Consider the following 20,924-nt stretch of genomic DNA (forward strand, 5'->3'; position numbering starts at 1 on the left):
CACATCAGTTAAGACTGCTTGCCTTGCTTTAAGGTAAGTAATTAGCTGATAATCAAAGAATATTAGGTATCAGACTTCACAATTCTCTCTCAAAAATTGAACCTTAGCTCTTTAAAATAAGTCCCTCTTGTTCTTATTATGCTAATCTTGAGACAGGGACCATGGGTGTAGTCAGAGTAGGGTGAGGGCCTGGGGGTGGGGAAGTAGGGTGGAATATTTACAGTCAGAGCAATGTAACAATGGGCAAAGAAGTCCCCATTGAAACTCTGTTAAGCATTATGCAATGTCAAGGTCACACTAATTCTCTAGGGGAAGGTACCTAAGAATATAGACATCTTCAGTGAGATCAGTTAAAGGTTGAAAGGCCAGAAGGAACTTGGCCTGGAATGTTTGAGTGTTCTGCAAGGGTATCAGCATAACCCGTGACTCTGCTGTCAGCCCTAGCAATCAGACTATGACCCAGCCCACCTTGAGGACAGGGCAGGTGATGCAAGTCCACACCCCTAAGTTTTTTTTTCATGTTCTCGAAAAATCCTCAACTGCCTATAAAACCCCCTAGACAACACATCACTATGGTCTCTCTTGTCCCCTCCTGGCATGAGCCAGGAGCTCTATTCTCTCACTTTATTTCTAAGTAAAAGCCTGTACCTTGCTCTCCTACCTTGAGTGTTTGGGAAGCTCATTCTTCGGCTCCTCAAACAAGAACCCCGGCATCAATCTCAGCATTTTTTAGGAAAATTAATGCTTGTCCCATGTCTGTGCCCTATTGATCACCTGCATTAGCTAGGGCAAGTCTTAAGGTCAGCCCAGATTCAGAGAATGTGGATTGAACTCACAGTGCAAAGGGCATAAACTCTGTCCTTTCTGGTTCTCTGGCTTTATCTGATTACCTCCAGAGTTCTTGGTGGGCCCCACCCTCTTTTCATCCCACTCCTGATGCTGGGGTTCTTGTTTGTGGAGTCGAAGAATGAATTTCACAAACACCCAAAGTCGGAGAGCCAGGGAGAGGCTTTTATTGAGAGATACAGTGAGTGGACAGAGTTCCTGGCTCGCCCCAGAAAAGGACAAGAGAGCCTGTAGTGGTGCATTGTCTAGCGGTTTTACAGGCAGTTGAGGATTTTCGGGAACCTGATAAAGGGCTTAGGGGTGTAGACTTGTTAAGTGGTCCCTGAATATTTAGAATTAACCTAACACAAGCAACTTCCTGCTCTGATGATTTCTGTCTTAGTCTGGGAGCATATCAAACAAGGCCGCCTGTCCAGCCCCTAAGGTGGGCTGAGGTATTGTTTGCTAAAGAGTAAGCTAAGAATCTTACTTCTTAAACTTCCTGGGTGTTAAAATGCAATCTTATCTTTAAGGTGGAATCTTTCCTGCCTTTTACTATGTTGTTTACAGCTGGGTCTGCATGATAAATTAGTTGCCCAGTTTGCAAATTACCTCATCAGATCTGAAGGAGGAAAGACAGCACATAGGCCTGGGCCTTTTAGCATGGTAAGGGGAATCTTACACATGATTACAAATGATTAGCATAATAAAAGCAAGTGCTACTCTTCTTTACTTGGGAAATATTAACTGATCTCACTGAAGAATGACTCTAGAGTTTAATGTTTAACACAGAGTTTTGGCAGGGGGTTTCCTTGCATGTAGTTACATTGCTCTGACAGCAAGTATCCTGCCTTGCTTTTTCCAGAGGCCCTCACCCTATTCTGTATAAGCCAATGGTCCCTGTCTCACTCCCGTCTTTCTGCCTAACAAAACCATTGTTGCTGGTAAGATAACTGGCTTTTAATTTTAAAGTTAACAGCTATAATTTTAATAATGTATTATTAATAAATAAAGCTTTATGCTAGGCCACCCTGGTGCTAAACTCAAATCATAGATCATGTAAGTGGTAAATATCTGTTATTTCCCCAGACATAAAATAGGAAACACATTTCCTTTCTTAAAACACAGGGTGGGGGTCTGAATAATGTGTAAGTGATGCCGGGGTTCTTGTTCAGGAAGCCGAAGAATGAGCTTCACAGTCAAGGTAGGAGAGCAAGGTACAGGCTTTTATTTAGAGATACAGCGAAGGGACAGAGCTCCCGGCTCACGCCAGAAGGGGACAAGGGAGTCTGTAGTGGTGCGTTGTCTAGGGGGTTTTATAGGCAGCTGAGGATTTTTAGAGAACATGAAAAAAACTTAGGGGTGTGGACTTGTTAAGTGGTCTCTGAATACTTAGAATTAACTTAACACAAGCAACTTCCTCTGATGATTTCTCCCTGAGATACTAACATCTTAGTCTGGGGTCATATGAAACAAGGCCACCTGCTCAGTCCCCAAGGTGGGCTGAGGCAGTTTGCTAAAGAGTAAGTGAAGAATTTCTAACGTCTTAACTTCTTGGGTATTAAAATGCAATCTTATCTTTAAGGTGGAATCCTTCCTGCTTTATACTGTGTTGTTTATGCCTGGGCTTACTTGCTAAATTAGTTGCCCAGCTTGCAAAATAATTTCATCAGATCTGAAGGAGGAAAGACAGCACATAGGCCTGGGCCTTTTAGTATGCTAAAGTGAACCTTACACATGATTATAAATGGTTAGCATAATAAAACATGTGCTACTCTTCTTTATCTGGGGAACATTAACTGATTTCACTGAAGAATGATTCTAGAGCTCAATGTTTAATATAGAGTTTTAGCAGGGGGTTTTCCTTGCATATAGTTACATTGTTCTGACAGCAAATATCTCGCCCTGCCCCCTCCGGAGGCCCTCACCCTACTCTGACTACATCCATGGTCCCTGTCTCATAAGTACACCAGAATTCAAAAATTAAAAGAATAAATGAGAACTTCAAAGTGTGAAGGCTTTTAGTATTGCATAAATATCTTTTCTCCTAAGGTTCTGAAACTATTTTGCAAGCTTCTCTAGGTGAAAGATTCAGTGGCTTCATAAAGAAAATATACGGGAAAACTCAGAGAGTAAAACAACTGGAAATATTGATTTGAGTCATTGTTTAATCTTTTGTCTATGTTTTAAGGCACTAAATAGCTTAAGTCACTGAGTGTGCCGGTAAGGATTCTCTTTATATTATTAGTCCTTTGGACTGTTCCTGAAGTCTTTCCCAAGTGTCTGCCATGGAAGATGCAAAGTCAGAGTCCTCATATTCCCCCAACAGCAGGAAGCAAGAAATCAAGGAATGTGGAACAACAAACACTCTGAATGAAAGAGGCTGTATTCACTCCTGCGGCTTTTACAATTGCTCTCTCCTTCAGATCTACGCCTTCCTCTTCTCATTCTCCATTACCTCCTGAAATTGTTGAGCAGTTGCTGAGACCACAATGTGCCTGCCTCTGCTTTGAGAAATGTTATCAATGCAATACTGAACTATAAATACTGTTTTTGTAAAAGTCTTTCTTTAGCCTCAATCTCTATAAATTACACTTATTTTGAACATGCCAGTTGCCTGTGTCTAACTTGGCTTTGTATCACAAGTTTATCTTTAACCCACTTTGTACGTCATTTTGAAAATGTCCTGATCCATGTGTCTTGGCTCACCTCAACCAATATTTGCTTTTAGAGAGGCAATAATTTGCTTCAAAGAGACTCAGACCAGGTGGGATTTCAATGAAATCCCCTCTGATTTTCCCTTAAAAACTCAAGACTGATTTTTTCTTTAAATGAGGCCCCTATTTAGAAAGGAAAGCACAAAGGACAAGAATGAGAGCTGATTGGTATGTAAGAGAGAGAGAAGTTCAAATGCCTCTGAACACCCCAGAAACAGCTCAGTAGCCTTCTCTGAAACAAGGCCATAAGCATTCTAAGATTTACATTGTTTCCCTTTCTAAATTTTCTTGCATTACACAGAAAATTGTTCATTATTTTATTATGGTAAGATATATATAACATAAAATTTGCCATTTTCAGCGTTTTTAGGTGCACAATTTAGTGGTATCAAGTACATTTACATTGTTGTAGAATGATCACCACCATCCATCTCTAGAACTTTATCATCATCCCAAACTGAAACTCTGTCCTAACTATTCCTAGGATGAAAACTGGAATTGTTCCAGTCAGGACCTGGCCTGCCTGTCCTAACACCACTCACCTCTGACCCATCTTCCAGCCATGCCCCTCCCTCACAGTCGGCCCTGCAGGCACCCTAGCCTTCTTGGAGCTCCTCTGCCCTCCATGAAGCTCTGTAGCATCCCAGGCTGGGATGCTGTCACCTCACCACTGACACTGAGTGAGTGTGATGGGCAAGACGGATATTAGGGATCCACTGCTGTAAGAGAGAGTGAGAGGAAAAAGGGTAGGACAGAGCAAGAAAAGTTGTGATGCAGGCCTGCCAAAGCCTCAGCCAGCCTGGTGGGAAAGCCCTTGAGCAGACACATTCTGAGTATTGCTAGGTCACTGGGTGCAGGCTCCTCCAGTTAGGGCAGGACAGTCACTGTGAGCAAGACAGATCTGTGCATGTGAGGCAGACCTTGAGGGCACTGACAGGTGGAGGCTGGCTGCTGTCACATGCCTTGGTGGAAGGCAAGTTCTCCTTTGAAGAGTGAGGGCACATCTCTGCATCTACCATACCCACCAGTATTGCTCCTCCTTCTACCAGGCTTAGGGGCTGCTCACATTCCACTTCTCTGAAAAACTTTTGCTCAGCCCTCTGGGCTGTAAGCAAAACTCATAAAACTCTTAATTTTTCTGTCCAGCTGTTATCAGTTTGTAATCATGTGTTTGTGTGTGTGGTTATCTAATTGATTTCTGCCTTACCTAAGAAACCATATGGTCTGTGCAGGCAAGGACCATCTGTGTGACTCACTGTAGTCCCAGAGTTCAGCCTAATACCTGGTACATGGTAGGTACCCTGTAGAAACTTGCCAAGTTAAGGAATTTAGACTGGTGACATGTCTTGCAAACATGATTCTCCCAACTGTATGGGTCATCAAGAGCTTGCTGAGTATTTCAAGCTCTCATCCAGCTCAAAGGGATGGCATTCATGATCATTGCAAACAAATTGTATTTTTAATATTTAGAAGCCTACTCCTGCCCCACCCCAATCTGGTCTTTGAGGGCAAAATAAAAGGAAGGTTCACACTCTTACTACATCACCATCACCACAACCATCACCACAAAGCCTGTTAAGGGCCATTGCATTGCAACGCAACTCAAGTATCAGTTTACAAGTCTGGTCCCTACATGTATGGCCTGTAGCACTAGGTGAGGAATCACAGTTCCTGCTCTACACTTAATTATGCCATACCTGAACAAGTCACTTAATATCTCTGAGCCTCATCTGTAACATGGGAGTTGCATTTGTTCCTTCTACTTTATCAATGTCTATCCTGTTAAAGGGTGCTTTTTCTCTCTCAGGCAAGAAAGTGCTTTGCAAATTATAAAGTGTGGTTCACGAGAAAGCAAGGGAGCCTTGTTCTCACACAGTATGACAGGTTGGGAGAGGACATATTTGGGTCACTAACTTGTTTTCTACAATGATTACATGGGAGCCTACGTAGATGGGCTGTGTACTGGGTATTGTTTTTCCCACTTGTGTAAATGGATTTGTGCTCACCTCTCTAACCCTGCCCTCCCTCCCAGCAACCCTGCCCCTTCTGATCAGGGGTGGAGACACCAGGAAGTACACTGACCCTTGGATGGACAGTGAGGAACTGTGTTTACATCACAGGTAGGTTAAGGTTTAGAGGGTTTGGAAGTAGAGGGGAATGTGTTGGTGTATGTCTCTCCAACTTGGCAGAGCAGGTGAGAATATGTCCTTGAAGGCAGTGGATTCTTTGGGAAAGAGTCTTTTACCTGGGGACTGAATACCTGGCCATTGAGACAAAGTGGGAAGGTACAAGTGGTAGGGGTGGAACCAGCGTTGAGAAGCCAAAACAACTAGGAATTGTTGGGCCAAGCTGGTTAACAGTCCTAATTTGGGATTACTCGGAGAGATCTGTTGCTCTCTCCATCACCCCTTCCTCTTTACTGATAATTTAATCAAAGTACATGACATTCTCATGACAAGGTTCCAAACTCTTGGCTTTTAGAGTTACCTCACTGAACTTTCCCCACATCCCCATGAGGTAGGTGTGTTACCCTATTTCACAGATAGGGAAACTAGGCTTACAAAGACTAAGTAAATACTCAAAATCAGCCAGGGGCAAATACTTATGCACCTATACTCAAACCCAGATTTTCTTGTACCTTTTTCCCTACACAATTGCGTTTTAATTGCCTCCTGCCCCCTACTTTAACAAATCTAATGTGAGTTTGTGTTTGTTGGTGTGAGGGAGCTCTGTGCTGTTTTTCTGCCTGAAATACCTAGACAGAGTTTCCAAGATGGGAAGGGACCTTAGAGGTCATTTAATTCAATTTATTTTTCAGATACAGAATCCGAGGCCCACAAAGGGGAATGACTTCCCCCACATCCTCTCTGTGGATTTTAGTATTTCAGACCCTGTGTCTTTTATCCCTACTCTTGTCCTGCACGTGCTCTGGGTGAGCCAAGAATGGCTTTGCCTGGAGACACCTTTGCCAAAAATAATAGCTACCCTGTGCTGAGCACTCATTCTTCAATCAATATATACTGAATGCCTATGTGTTGGGAACACTTAGAACTGCTGTGAATACTATGAACAAGAAAAAAGCTGCCCCTGCCCTTCTGGAACTTACAAGGTTAATGGGGGAGGCAGACCCCAAGCCAGTAAAAACTAAACAACAGAATTTCAAATGCTTGGGAGGAAATAAAAAGAGGTAATGCAGGTGGGGGAAGGCTTCTGATGCAGGGGTCAGGAAAGGCTGGCTACATGGTACAGGCCAGGTGCTGGCCCTTCGATCTCACAAAAACCCTTAGATACTGTAGGCAAGGGTCTTGCCAATAGGTTTTAGCCCTGGGCAAGTTCGCTATGGATTCAATGTGACCAAAAAAATTGACAGCAAAACGTTCTTTGGGGTGAAAGGGTTTATTACCGGGCTTGTTCTCCCAGCGGTAGGTCGAGCACGAGCGTCTCTGCCTCATCTCAGAACCCTGGGCGGAGCTCTCTATATAGCCGCAATAATAGCTTATGGCCTAAAGGTGTGGAAGCGGTAGCCTAGCAACAGGCCAGTTACATCATCAGGTGGTTTAAGTTCAGTGAGAATCCTGGCCATAGGAACTCCAACTTCCCCACAGCAGGTCTCCGTTCAGAGTGGCAGTCAAGGCCCAAACTCCCGACCTCCACTTCCTACCAGTACCCGTGGAGCGGCAGCTGCCACCGTCGTGCTCTGGATGATGAAACTCTGGGCGAGGACTGCACCATCTGTCAGCTTGCGTCTTTGAAGGTGTTGGGGCCGAGAATTGGGTGGGGTGTGAGAGAAGGCAGGGATGCGCTTCCAGGGAGAAGCTGCAAATAGTTCTAAACTAGCATAGGTTTAACGAACAGCCCCTGCGCGGCCCCCGCCCGGCTCTCCATTCCCTCTAAGTGGACAAAGAGCCCGCCCAGCCTTTGGCTGGGCCAGGCGTTGGCTCCCGCCTCCTGCCGGTCCCCGAAGGGCACTAAGGGATTTGTAGTTCGGCCAGTTCACCACAGCTACTCTAGAAACGGCCTTGGAACTACAAGGCCCAGGAGCCAGCGGGCGGGTCCGGGGCGGACTCACCGGCAGTGGGTGTGCAAGCGCAGGGGGCCGGGCGGTGCGGGCGCCGGGTGCTGGGATGCAGCTGCCGGCGCAGGAACCCCGGAGTAGCTTCAGGAACGCGCGCTAGCGGGGTGCGGCGAGGGGTGGCCAGGAGGCGATAGGCACGTTGCATGCATGCATTGGGCACAGCCTTTGCAAAACCTGGTGTGCAGTGCGTGGGCTCTGCAGTGGCGCGGTGGAGGGGCCGAGACCCCGGGGGATGGGCACCCAGCCCCGAGCCAGGCTGGCATCTCTCGCTGAAAGAGCCCTTGGCTGGGTTTGGGGTTGGGGGGACGGGTGCCGCCTTGGGCTGTGCGCGACGTGTGTTTTTTTTCTCTTTTTGTGCCAAGGTTTGTCTGGGCCGGTGCGCGATGCAGCGTGCGGCGGCGCTGGTCCGGCGGGGCTGCTGCCCCCGGACACCGGGCCCCTGGGGCCGTAGTCAGAGCACTGCGGCCGCCGAGGCCTCGGCCGTGCTCAAGGTGCGGCCCGAGCGGAGCCGACGCGAGCGTATCCTTACGCTGGAGTCCATGAACCCTCAGGTGAAGGCTGTGGAGTACGCGGTGCGGGGACCCATCGTGCTCAAGGCTGGCGAGATAGAGCTAGAGCTGCAGCGGGTGAGCGCGGGCGCTGGGCCCGCGGGGCAGGGGGCCCGGGGAGACTAGGGGCGCCGACGTGAAAAGTAGCAGCTGTCCGCTGCTAGGGTCCGTCCGCTAGACGTCCTCCCACTCTGGTGGCCAGCTCTTTGATTCGGCCAAGCTTGGCTAACACAAGGGAATGCCCTCCCATCGCTTCACCCACTAGTCCCCAGCAGCTGGCACAAAGTTAGGCCCTCAAATGCGATTCACTTGTTGAATTGAATTCATCAATTATAAGTCAGTGGCCCGTAGTGCCAGGCGCTGTGCGTTGTGTAGCTGTCCTACCCAAGTGGAACCAAGATCTATTGCGGTGGGGGGTGGGGAGGAAGGGGGTGCTAACAACAAGCAGTAAAGAAACAAGAGAATTTCAAATAGTGAGTAAGTGCTCTGAAGAAAGTAAAATGGAGCAGCAGTGGAATGGGGGTGTGGGATGGGAGTGGTGGGAAGTCATGTTAGGAAGGACGGGAGATAGGAAGGCTCTGAGGAGACTGGGATTTGTTCCCGAAGCTTTTAACCCTCCTAAAACTTTTGGGTCATTCTGCGGGTAATGACTGCTGTACAAGAGCTGGGGTGTGGAGGAGGGTCCTGCACAATTCCTTCCTTTAGGCCCCCTCTGGAACTTTGACTTTTAGCCATATATTGTTTTGTGAGGACACAGTCATCCCAGTGGGTAGTCAGAGTCTCGGGCTTTGGTAGGATGGCCCTGGGCTAAGTGCATATTGGTCTCCTGCTAGCTGAGTTCACAGCTGTGTGTAAAATGACCACACACCCAGGAGTGCTTTCTGCCTCCCTGTTACAAGGGTGACTGGGGTGAATGGAAAACATGCCCCTGTAGCAAACCAGAGTTCTAATCTGGGTGGAATTCAGGTGGTGGAGTCCAGAAGGGTAATATTAAAGAAAGTAAACACTGCTAAGATTTGTAAGAAATGATGAAATAGTCCCCCAGCTGCTTGCTCACGATAGTTATAACCCAGAATGGGGGTGGGAGAAGGATTCCTTGATCTTGCTCTCAGAGGCATCACAATTGAAAGTCTTGGGAGCAAGCTGGTCATTTAGTGTTCTTTGAATGCATGGGAGGAAGCCACGGTGGGACCATACACTTGGCCCCCATTCCCATGGGGACTTGAGGGGTTTGGTGAACTCATGGCCTGCTGACACCTTGTTGGAACACCCAGTTCTGCTGACTCAAATTAGTGAGCTGGACAAGTCAGAGTCCAGTGTCTCCCTCTGACTACTTGCAGGGCTAGGTTTAAAGCCTAGCCTGCAGAAGGCTTGGTTTCTGTGCCTCCTTGGCCCAGTGTTGGGCTGGGGGCAGAAAATGGGTTTTTGCTGCTCTACTCCCAGACTGGAGCTGGCCTTCTATGAGACAGCAGGCTCCCTGTCAAAACAAATCTGAGATTAAATTGTTCCTAGTTTATCACTTTACAACTGGTTTCTCTTGTTCTAGAGCTGGTAGGGGTTCCATAATAAGGATTATCTCTACCTTTTGCTAAATAGCACATTGGGTGGGGGCTCCAAGAGGATGATTGGGACAGAAAGGAACGAATCTTTGTCTTGAGGGAGCTAACTGCCTTATCGTTCTCTGGGCCTGAGCCTCTCCTCTCCCAGTTCTTTAAGGATTGGTGGGATTTTTTTTTTAACAGGCAGAGAAAAATGTGAAAGCTTTCCAGGTGGGAGCAGGGCTGTGAGCAAAGACAGAAGGTAGGGAAATTCTGGACATTTGGGGAAGGTGATTGATTGCTGCTGTTGGGAGAGCACTGTTTGGCAGACGCATATGGGAGGTGAATGAGATGGCAAGTAGGGAATCGTGTGTGCAGGCATCAGGACTTTATGGTGCAAAGTTTTGGTGTGAAGTAGGGAACCAGGAAGGGTTTCCAACAGGGTGTGGTTCGATGATCGAGGAGGACAAATTTCTTGGTCGTTTTGGCTGGAAATACCCTATGGGGCAGATGCCCCATAATCCCGTGCCTACCCCTGAGTAAAATGAGACTCAGTTGCCCAGCTCTGGGTGCTGGAGATACAGCCTCGCTTAAATATTTCAGGCTTGGGAGACAGCCTCTCTCCACTTTGCTAGCTTAAACAGTACCCTTTCTGAGACAGCCACATTTTCCCAGTCATTTCTTTTCCTTCTTCCTCCTTCTACCTTCCTTCCTTTCCTTGTCTTTGCACATCTTAAGTTTTTCTATCTCTATTTGAACTGTAGTGATCAAAACTGGACTTCTTTTATAAAGTGATTTGGCTAGAGATGGGATAGGCAAGGATTTGTAGGGCATAGGGTAGCTTGGGGTGAATCTCATATTCTTTCTGGGCTTAGGTTTCCTCCCTCTATAAAAGGAGCGAAGTGGCCTGATAGGCCCAGGGTTTACCCCTGCCCTTCGTACCTCCTTGTCCATCTGAAGGTGTCCTGCAGAACCTGAGATGGCCCGCAGTGCTCCCAAGGCATTTATGCTGCCTTATGGAATCATTTCACCAGATGCTCTGCAAACAGTGCTGGCTGTTTGGCTGAACACATAGCTCTGGTGTTTAACTTTGGGGTGGCTTGTCGGGCAGGTCCTGTCCTGTGATAGAAATGGAGAATGCTCAGGAAAGCCTGAAGGAGGAGGGAGGTTGGGTATGAAAGAGGCCATTCTTGTCTAGCTTGGTCTGTGTGCTCTCAGGGAGGCCCTGTTTCTCCCTGACAGCAGCTCCAAGGGAGAGAAGCTTCTTTTAGCAGCTTTTAAGATCCTGGTTTTAACTGGGAGCAGCAAGTAAAAATAAGCTGCAATTAGCAGAAGTTTTGAAAAGATCTGTCAGTTCTTCCTCAACCTATTTCTTTTTCCTTTGCCTTGCTGGGGGAGGGGAGGAGGTTGGCACAAGTGGAGATGGGTGGCTTTACTTCTGTTTATAAAAGTACATACAGTCGGGGCAGAACATTCATAGAGGGAAGAATTGACTAGCACTGTTACCCTCGGTGTGTGCTGCATCTAGATACAGATGAGAACGGAGGGGGCTCTGATAAACTGTAATAGTCAGCTGAGAACCATGAATAGAAACCCTAAATGTGCCAAGTACAGGTCTTATTGGTTATTTAATTGAGAGTTTAGATGCTACTTTAAAATAAAGAAATATGTCATGTAGGCTTCCAGTGGGACAAACCTGCCCACCCTGCCCAGGTCACCGTGAGGCCTGCGCTTGGGTTTTGCTTTTTGTGCTGTGTGTCTCAGAGAAATCATTCAGAGCACTTGGCCTCAGTTTATTCCTCTGAAGAGTGGGGCCAATTCATTTCTTCTAAAGACTAGTTTGGGATGTTAGTGGTGAGGATTTGAACAGCTAGAAGCCAGTTAGAACTCCTAAGAGTTTTTGTTCTCAAGCTGATGAGAGATGCTTGGGATGAAGTGTCGATGGCCCCTCTTCCCTTTCTTTCCTCCTTAGTCTCTCTGGGTCTGCGAATGTGCTCTGTGGGGTATGGGGCTCCTGCCTGGGTCTCAGCCTTGCTGTCATGAGTTATCCTGCATGGAACTCATTCAGTTTCCATCTCTGCTTCTGCCTTGCAAATCTCAGCTTCTAAGGTTGACCCTCCCACAGACCCCCAAGAGTTTGGGAGCCTACGGCCAGCCTTCCTGCTTTGATGGGCAGGAAGCAGCCCTTGGGGGGCCCACCTAAGCTCTTAATCATGGGCGTGTGTGGCTTTGGCTCATTTCTTCCAGCTTTGCTTGTTTTTCCATAATGGTGGGGGCCAGTGCCTGTGCTGAGCCTCATGTCCACAGCTGTGAAATGCACCTGTTTTCAGGGGCCTCAGAGAGAGCCAGTCTGTCCCTGGGACCTCCTTACAGAGCTCTGTAGGACTTCCTGCCAGTCCCAGTCCTCTCAGTCCAGGGGCTTTTCATATGGTTTTCCTGGCCTGGGGACTGCCTCGCCCTCTCTCCCTTCCACCTCCCATTTCTTATTCTTCACCAGCCCGAGGCTCCAAGGGTAGTGGCCTCTCCTGTTGTGAGGAACAGGTGATCCATAAGTATCTGTTGAATGAGGAGGAGGTTCTCTAGGAAGTAACTGTCCACATGACTTAACACTTGTCCTTCCAAGACTTTCTGTCCACATGCCACATGAAGTGATGGGAGCCATTCCTTGCGTGTAGGAGATGGCCTTATGCCTATTAGAGTCATAGATGTTCCCCATGGTTCTCATGGTAATGCTAGGCCTGTGTGCTGGGAAGGACAGTTCTCCTCACTAACACCCTCTGAAATGCACTGCCCCCAGAGCCTGGGGCCTACTCCTCTGATGTTGCCTTGAGCCGAATGGTGGGAGGTCCTGAGCAGGACCTCATCTTAGTGCCCCACGAGGAGAGACAGCTCTGGGTGGGTTGTGCATGGATGGGTTAGACAAGTGGGCTCTAGGTTGCTTTGAGAGGGAACTAGGATGCTATGTACTGACCTGGCTAGCTTCTGGGGGCAATGCTGAGGCAAGGTCACCATGAAGTGTGCCTGCCAGGCCTGGACAAGTCACTCTGGGCGGGAGTCTGCTCTTGGCTTCTTTATATTTCCCAACCCATGTAGACCTTGAGTGCCTAGACGCAGGAGTCTTCCCAGAAGCTTTTTCTCTGTGGTGGCCCTTGGCTGGGCAGGTTGGTTCCCTGCCTATTCAAGGGAGCCAATTTCCCTCCCCCAGCTTATCTATCATAGAAAGTATCAGATCTGGAGGCACCCAGACACAAGGAAGGAGATCCTCACTGTTCCCAGGGCCCTTGTCGGCAGGCCCTGAAGTGATTGAACCAGTGAAAGGGGAGGGCACAGGAGGGGAACATCCAGGGCCCAGTTCCAGGCATTATTCTCTCCCTGCAGTGGGCTGGCTGAGGATCCGTAGCTGTGTGTTGGTTCCCAGCCCTCCCCTGTGACAGATTTACTCCCTACCAAAGAATGGACTGTACACCATGGAAATCACCTGTGTTCAGCCAGCCAGGCCTGGGGGAGCCATTCAATCAGGCTGACAGAGGGTCCTGTGCCAGGAGCCCAGACCAATGCCAGTGGATGGGTCAGGCCCTCACCTTTGCACACAGTAGCTTGGGTTGCTCACTCATCCCCAGCCTTCTTGGCTCCCGCCTGTAGGATGAACCCTGAGGCCACAAGCCTATCACCAGGGCGCCTGCTCTCACCCTGGCCTCACCCAGAGCAGTGGGTGGCACTCCCTCTCCCCACCTAGGTCTTTAGGACATTTGGCTGCTTCTCCATGCCCCCAGGGACCTCTTTCCATATTGGCCAGCCCTGACTAAGGGACACAAAGGAATTAAAAGAACTCTTTTCCTCCTTAAAACAGCTTTTGGAGACTTGTCAGACCCTGTTTATGAAGGTCCAGGGCCATTTCTGCGGCACCTCCTCAGCCCCCTATGCCTCCTGCTGGAGAAGCCCCTGGAGAATTTCTTACAGTAGAGGCTTAGGGGTAGCAAAGGAGGGTCAGAAAACCTTATTGGCAGCTGCTTTCATCTCTTAAGCCCATTGGCTTTTACTTAAGGTTTGTATTACTGATTTAAAAAGGGAGAAAAATTACTGGAGTTTTTTTGGTATGAAATGAGAAAAAGACAAGTGTGAAAACCATAGAATTATGTCTTTAAAATTTGTATTTAAGGTTCCTTTAGGGAAAGGACAACTTGACATGGAAAGGTGGACAGGCCTTCCATCCAGGCCACCTCAGTACTGCCATGTCCTTGCCCACCCGCTGCTTCCTCCTGCATGACCCCTGCAGCCTTGTTCCCGGTCCCGCTTTGTGAGATGATGGTATTTGTACTCTGCCACCCACTTTCATAGCTTTCATCTCAGATAATCCTTTCAGATGCCTGCAAGGTCCTTGAACCCACTTTTGATTGTTAACAGTGGCTGATTCTTGGCTTACCAGGGAGCTGTGTGGAATTCCCACCTTTGCGGATCCCCACAGTCCTCCATCTGAACCACATTTTCTCCTTTGCAGCAACCAAGGTGTCTTCAGTTACCTCCCTGGTAATGCTGTGGTCAGGGCCTTGGAGCGCTTCCTCTCTGGGACCTCTTTACTGTACTAACGCAGTGCTCAGGCAGTGGCATCAGTTGAGCTGTTCAGCCATTCTTTTCATCCTTGAGGCTTTTTAGAATATGAAAATCAGCCCACATGCTTCATTCTGCAAAGCCAGGTTGCAGGGGAACAACTCCCCAAGGTCCCTGCTGATGGGGGTCTTCTAGAGGGGAGGATGGCCGCAGTGCCTCTGGCAAGTTACTTAGGCTCTTTGCAGGTGGGGAGCTGGGGAGTTGTGGGATCCCTGCCCTGATGTTGGTGGCCTCTGCTGCTAACCCCTGCTTCCCTCCCACCGCTTTGGCTCCAGGGCCTTCTTAGATAGGCTCTTAAGTGACTCTGGTTGTGGAGCTGCAGTTGCCTTGGGGTGCTCTCCAGCCCTAGGAATCTCTTCCAGGCTTCTAGAAAGGTGAGAGACAGTGGAGCACAGGCTTAAGAAGGGTGATCTTGGAGGCTGGCTTTAAATCCCAGTACTTGTATTTATCAATTATGGGACCTCGTACAAGTTTCTTTGCCTTTCAAAGCCTCAATTTCTTCATCTGTAAAATGGAATTAATACTAGTTCTTGCTCAAGGAGTAGTTGTGAAGGTTAAATGGGGCCAGATATGTCAAGGGCTTGGCACTATGCCTGACACCTCAAAATAGGGCTGCATATTAATATCCTGGGAGCATTGCTTGGTTTTGGAATCCAGGGTTGGAGAGTCCCTAACCAGCTGTTCACTTCTCTCTGCTCAGGGTATCAAAAAGCCGTTCACTGAGGTCATCCGTGCCAACATCGGGGATGCCCAGGCCATGGGCCAGCAGCCAATCACCTTCCTTCGACAGGTGAGCTGGCCTTTGGGAGCAGAGGCTGCTGGGAGAGCAGTGAACCAGAGGCTGGTGGGGCTAGCCAGTTCCTCTCACCTCTGCCTCCTTGCCTGTCTAGCCCCCTTGGGATACAGCAGGCTCCAGAATCCCTCAGAGTTGGTATAGAGAAGCAGCCTCCTCTAGTGCCTGCTGTCCTCTGATTCTCTCCCTCAGCCTCCTCAGTCGCCTAAAACTGCTAAACCCCTTTCAGGGTTGCTCTAGTGTCTGAGGCTCCCTGGGATGCCCTTCAAGTGCATGGTCTGAGATGCTGAGTTCAGACTTGAGGGCATTGGAGAGGCGGGTGGGAGGGATGGAAGCTCAGTGGGCTGGGAGGTGGCGTGTGGGGGTCCACATGTGGCTTCCAGTGCCACCTGACAGGTTTGAGGGTTGGTTGTGCCACTTCCCAGCTGGGTGGTTTGGGGCAAGTGGAGATCACCAGAGCACTGCTTGGGATCACCGGGGACCTCCATGAGATGCGTGTAAAGGCCTCAGCCCAGCCCAGTAGGGGGTTGGTGACTGTGGTCAGCTGCTGCCCTCCTGGCTGCCCTGCTGATGTGACCCAGCTCATGCCCGAGACCTCCAGGGGCAAGTCTGTTCTAGTTTGAGCTCCAACAAGTATGCCACATGGGCCAAAATTGTGGGGTTGGTGGGCTGGGAAAAACAGGGTGGGAGAATGCTACAGGATGTTCTGAACAGAGGCTGGAGACCAGCTGTGGTGAAAGCTTTTTCCCAGAGAACCGGAGCCTGTTTTGGAGCAAAATATGATCCTTGTGTGTGGTTAAAGTTTGTGGGCTGGGCAGGCAGGGAAGTGAGTGCTGAACACTCCACTCTCATTTTCCCTGCCTGTGTCTCCTGCTGCAGTGGCTGGGCAGAAGGGCCCCAGCCTGCAGCCCCTGAGGGGTTCACACAGGTATGGGGGAGAAGACCTGAGGCAGACATCCATCTGAGGACCCCCTGCACCTCCCTCCCATGACCACTGCTGTTGACCTCATGAGCATGTCAGCGGCCCAAGTTGGACCCAGGATAGGGAAATGGATCAGACCAAACAGCAGCTCTGCCAGGGAAGTGGATTCGGGAGGAGGTCAGAAGGGCCTTGGTTGTCCTGGAAGCACACAGCTGTGGGAGACAGAGGCTCTGCACATGTGCCTAGGGCTGTGGGCATGAACAGGTGCCTGTTGCCTCAGCCTTTTCTGGCTGGCTGACATTCCCAAATCCAGTCCTGCTGCTGTCTGTGGCAGGCCCAGCCTCTCCCACCTGGTGCTGGCTTCCTACAGCCTTTGCACATATCCTTTGACCTTCACATGGACCCCTGGGAGGAGGGCAGGCCAGATCACTGCCCACTGTGCAAATGAAGAAAAGCCAGGCTCCAAGAAACTGGCGTCCATCCAAAGTCACCGAGCTGGTGTCAGAGCTGTGAGCCCCCAAACTCCTCAGTGCTCCTGGCACTGCTCCTAAGCTGCCAGTTTAGACTTGCCTGGTGAGCTTGGGTTTACTGGCACTTTTGCAAACATTTCCCTGCTTAATCCTCTTAATTTGTGATGTTAGAGTGATTTTCTCTGTTACAGAGATGAGAAAGCTGATCCAGTTTTCAGTTCTGGCCCAGAAAGGGGGTGATGGTGAAAACGGGGTTGGGGGGGGGGCCAGGGCAAGGGGGAGGGAGCTCAGGCTGTGAGGTAGGAAGTGAGTCTGTGCAGTCCTCCCGTCAGCTAGCATTCAACTGCCTGCTCAGTCCTGGGCAGCTGCTCAGAAGACCCCTGGCTCTTGGGGCCTTGGGTGTGTGAGCTGCTATCCTGTATGGAAGAGTTGGGGCCAGGGGGCTGAGTAGCAGGCTCATTCTGTTCCCCGGTCCTCTTCTGGCAGCCCACTATTGGGTCCCAAGCCCAGGCTATGGGGTGGGTACCCTAGCTCTCACCATCTCTCCTTCTGCTGCAGAGAGCCGTGTCCTCTTCCCCACCTACCCCTAGGCTCTCACAGGCTGGAGCCGTCGTGGAGAAGCCTGCTGCAGCACTGTCCCTTGGAGTTGGCCTCATCCCATCTCCTGCCCAGGGCCCTGCATGTCTGTCCTGGGGCCCCAGCGTGGGAGTGCTGGGAACCCAGCCCGTGCCTCTGTTCCTCCAGGTGATGGCTCTCTGCACCTATCCAAACCTGTTGGACAGCCCCAGCTTCCCAGAAGATGCTAAGAAACGAGCCCAGAGGATCCTACAGGCTTGTGGCGGGAACAGCCTGGGTAAGGCCCCAACTTGCCAGGCCCCCAAGGGCATGAAATGAACCTGTGTTCTCAGCATGGGCCTGGGCCCTGGCCCCAAATGGAGGGTTATGTGTGGGAGTGTGAATGTGTGTGGGGCGGCTGATGTGCAGAGTAAATGAGTCGTGTTCCTCTTCTTGTCCGTACTCTGTTAGCCTCTTTGCTGATGTTTTTTGGTTGATTGGGCACTTCAGGTGCAAGAGCTTGCATTTGGTAGGATTTTGGTTTTACACCTGGGAGCCAGGACACCTGACCTTCACGCAGAAGGTTAAACCCAGTAATTGGCCTCAGTAATGGGAGGCTGAATGGAAGCTCAGACCCCAGCTTCGTCCCACCTCTCTGTGGCTCCCAGCTCCAAACACACAGCTGTGCACCCTACACATCCCTGCATTGTCTGGGAGGTGGTAGTCAGTTGTTGGTGAAGGGAAGCCCTGTGAGATGGCTCTGGCTGCCTTCTGGTGGTCTCCTTCCTTTTGCTGCCCACGCCTCCACTTACTGTGTTCCTGTCACTCCAGCATTTGCCCCTCTCTGCTGGGAGTCCATTTCTAGCCATCTGCCTCCTATTGGACAGAGGTCACGAAGCACCAGAGGGCTCCATGGCAGGAGGCCCTGGAATTTGGCCCCTGTACATGTGAATATAATATTCTCCCTCCCTTCCCAGCTGAGATGGACTTCTAGCCTCTGGGCCTCTGGCTCTTTGTTCTCATCTCACATTTATTTTTCTGTTTTTGCCCCATTCCTTTGTCCAGTGCCTACACAGGGGATCCAGCTGCCCTGCTCTGAGGAGAACAGTTGTTCTTAAAGCTTTTCTAGGACATGTGCCTGAATGTTCCAGGACGTGGGACAGGGAGTCCTGTGGCTTGCTCAGCGGGGGATCAGCCAGCCTGGGCCTCTGTCATTTCCCTGCATCTCCCCTTTTCTGATCTGTCCCTTTATGGAGAGCTCTGCACTTAACCTTAGTGGCTGTGGTCACCCCACCAGCCCTCTTTCTGAGTCTGGGCACTGTCCTTAGTGGTGTCTCTCTCAGGAAGGGGCCAGACACCCTTTGCTTTCCTGTCAGTCTGGGTGGGGTGTGGGCTGACACCTTGTGTGGCAAGGCCAAAACCGCAAGCTGGTGGAGAGTGGCCCAGAGGCCTGGCCTCCAGGCTCCTTTCCTCCTGTGCCCTGCACAGCCCAGAGGACAAAGGTGCTTCTCAGAGGCCATGAAAGACCCCTTGGCCGTGGGCCTGAGGCTCCTGGAAGCTGCAGCCAAGAGGTGGGGGAGGGGGTTTGCCTTCTGCAGGTCTGCTGTGGATGTGGGGGGATGTGGGAGGCATCTTTGTTCTTCCTACTAACCTCATCAAGTTTATGCATTTCTGTCAGCCAGGGCTTAGGAATTAGGGTTGGGAGGCCTCATCTGTATTGAGTCCTCTTGAGGTGTAGCAAGAGGACAGTTGGTTTTGGGGATTTGCACTGAGCTCTAGAGTCTAAGGACCTCATGAGGAGGACAGTTGAGGTAGGTGCTCTCCTCATCCTTGAACTAGGAATAATTTGTATTAATCTCCTGGGCTTTTGAAGAAGCCCCACACCTAGGGGTCACTCCCATCTCTGCCCACTGCAGGGGGCGGGGCATTATGGTCCTGGCCCACAGCAGGCCACAGTGGTGGGTGGTGCTCTTAGTTAAGTCTTGGGCAACCTGAGTATCCACCCAGAGAAGTAAAGGAAATGGAAAATGCCACTATATCCCAGGACCACCTGACCCAAGAGGGAATTACTAAGTACTTACAGGTGTTAGAACTCACCTCGGTGTTTTCATCATGCCCTTTAAAGTGACTTCTCACTGGGGCTTCATTTATTTTCTGTTTGGTGAGTGATTCATTTCTCAGGCTGTGTCCTGGTTCTTTAGTAGAACTGAGGTAGAACCTAGGCACCTGGTGGGGTTGGTGGGGTGGGCCCTTGTCCAGCTCTCTCTAAGTACATGCCATGTACCAGGCACTGCTCTAGGCACTCAGGTTGAGTTTGTGTTCAAGAAACTATTTGAGAAACAAAAAGAATTCACAAACTATATCCCTGATTTTCATGAGTTCTTGGAGAAAAAGCAGAGAGCTGTGGGGTTACAACCAGGGAGTCTAGTGTAGAGGAGAGGTTTAAGGAGAAGGTGGCATTCAAATTTATGGGTAGGAAGAGTATGAGAGCCTGCAGACACAGGCAGACAGAGGAAATGGTGTGCGCAGGGGCCCTGAGGTTTCAGAACCTGAGTGTAAGCAAGTGAAGGGTCTGGGTGCGGGTCCGCAGTGAGGCTAAGGAGTTGGAAGTGGGGATGGTGCCAGTCTGTAGACTGTGGGCGGGGTTGCCATCGTTGCAGGATGGTGGTGGTGTCAGGCAGTCGAAGCCGGGGAGATCTCCTTGGCTCTGATGGAAAGAGAATTCATGAGCAGGTGGTGCAGGTACAAGCCGAGAGTAGTCTAACAAGGCACAAGCACACACTCAAGGAAGGGAGTGCAGGCCTGCTCCAGAGATTGGGAGGTGGGGGAGAGGGGTGCTGCTCTGTGGTCTTAATAGCTGGAGTTTAAGCAGGGGGTGGAATATTCATCTGGATGGGTGGAGTTTTCTCAGAATTGGTGGGGGGGATTTCCAGGCAAATAGGGTGATGCCCTCTTTTTGTCCTTAGATGATCAGCCTGGGAACTGTTGTGGCACCAAGGGGTGTGTCTTTTCGCGTGCGAATCAGCATATGGTGTACTTTGGGGTGAGATCAGGGGCCGCTCCTCCATGTTGGAACCAGTCAGTTTTGCCACCAGGTCTTGTCTACATGGTCACTCCTCATGTACGATGAGAACAGTTTACACAAAATGTTTAGAATATAAAGAAGCACTTACCAATGTAAACACTGGCCCAAAACCCCAACCTCCTCCCTCCTCTTCTCTGGCTGTCTACCTACTGTAACAGTGGGTCCTAAGTAGGGGTGGGGTGGTTTGGGGCCTGGCAGGGGGATAGGGGCACTAGCAGAGATGCACAGAAGAAGTAGGTAATGGTCCCTGCTCTCAGGGAGCTTACAGCCAACAAAGAGAGGCAGGGTTTCATCTGTATAAAACACAGTAATTGGAGAAATTATAGGGCAAGGAGAGTCTGTGGGTGGAGCAGTATCTTTAGGACAAGCCTCCTGGAGAGAAACTAGATCTGAACTTTGAAGGATAATTATGGTTTGGAGCATCACAGAAGATGTAAAGGAAAAGAGTAGAAGGCCTTGGCCTGCAGGAGCAGAGAGTTTGCCAGTGGGTGAAGGCCTGAGCAGGTGACCAAGAGGCAGAAAGAAGGAAGCTTGCGTGGTGTGGGAATGGCTAGGCCTCTGGAGGGAAGGGCATTGAAAGAAGGCAGAGGGAAATAAGGAGCAGTTAGAGGGTTTCTGGGCATGGGAGCTCAGAAAAATCAAGTCAGTCACCCAGTTGAAGAAGGCTTCTCTAACACCGGTTTTTTTACCTCCTACTTTTTAATTTAGAAAACATTTCAAATGCATGAGAGTACCCAAAATAATATAACAAAATCCCTGTACCTACCACCCAAATTTAATACATGTTA

General features: G+C 49.8%; 1 protein-coding gene across 4 annotated transcripts in view; it reads left to right on the forward strand.

The window, feature by feature from the left end:
• The first annotated feature begins 7,066 nt into the window (after positions 1 to 7,066).
• Positions 7,067 to 20,924, forward strand: part of GPT2 (glutamic--pyruvic transaminase 2) — a 33,609-nt gene continuing 19,751 nt past the window's right edge. Inside the window, exons 1-4 of one of the 4 annotated variants that reach the window (XM_057492676.1) lie at positions 7,067 to 7,296; positions 7,980 to 8,243; positions 15,012 to 15,101; positions 17,241 to 17,349. In XM_057492676.1, the coding sequence (XP_057348659.1) occupies positions 8,001 to 8,243; positions 15,012 to 15,101; positions 17,241 to 17,349 (442 nt within the window). In that variant the 5' untranslated portion in view covers positions 7,067 to 7,296; positions 7,980 to 8,000. Of the gene's footprint in view, positions 7,297 to 7,585; positions 7,752 to 7,979; positions 8,244 to 15,011; positions 15,102 to 17,240; positions 17,350 to 20,924 lie in introns of those variants that run through there. The other 3 variants (XM_057492675.1, XM_036927450.2, XM_057492677.1) reach the window with 3 other exon arrangements.

This window comes from Manis pentadactyla, chromosome 15 (assembly GCF_030020395.1).
Source record: "Manis pentadactyla isolate mManPen7 chromosome 15, mManPen7.hap1, whole genome shotgun sequence".
In the NCBI taxonomy this organism is placed as follows: domain Eukaryota; kingdom Metazoa; phylum Chordata; class Mammalia; order Pholidota; family Manidae; genus Manis; species Manis pentadactyla.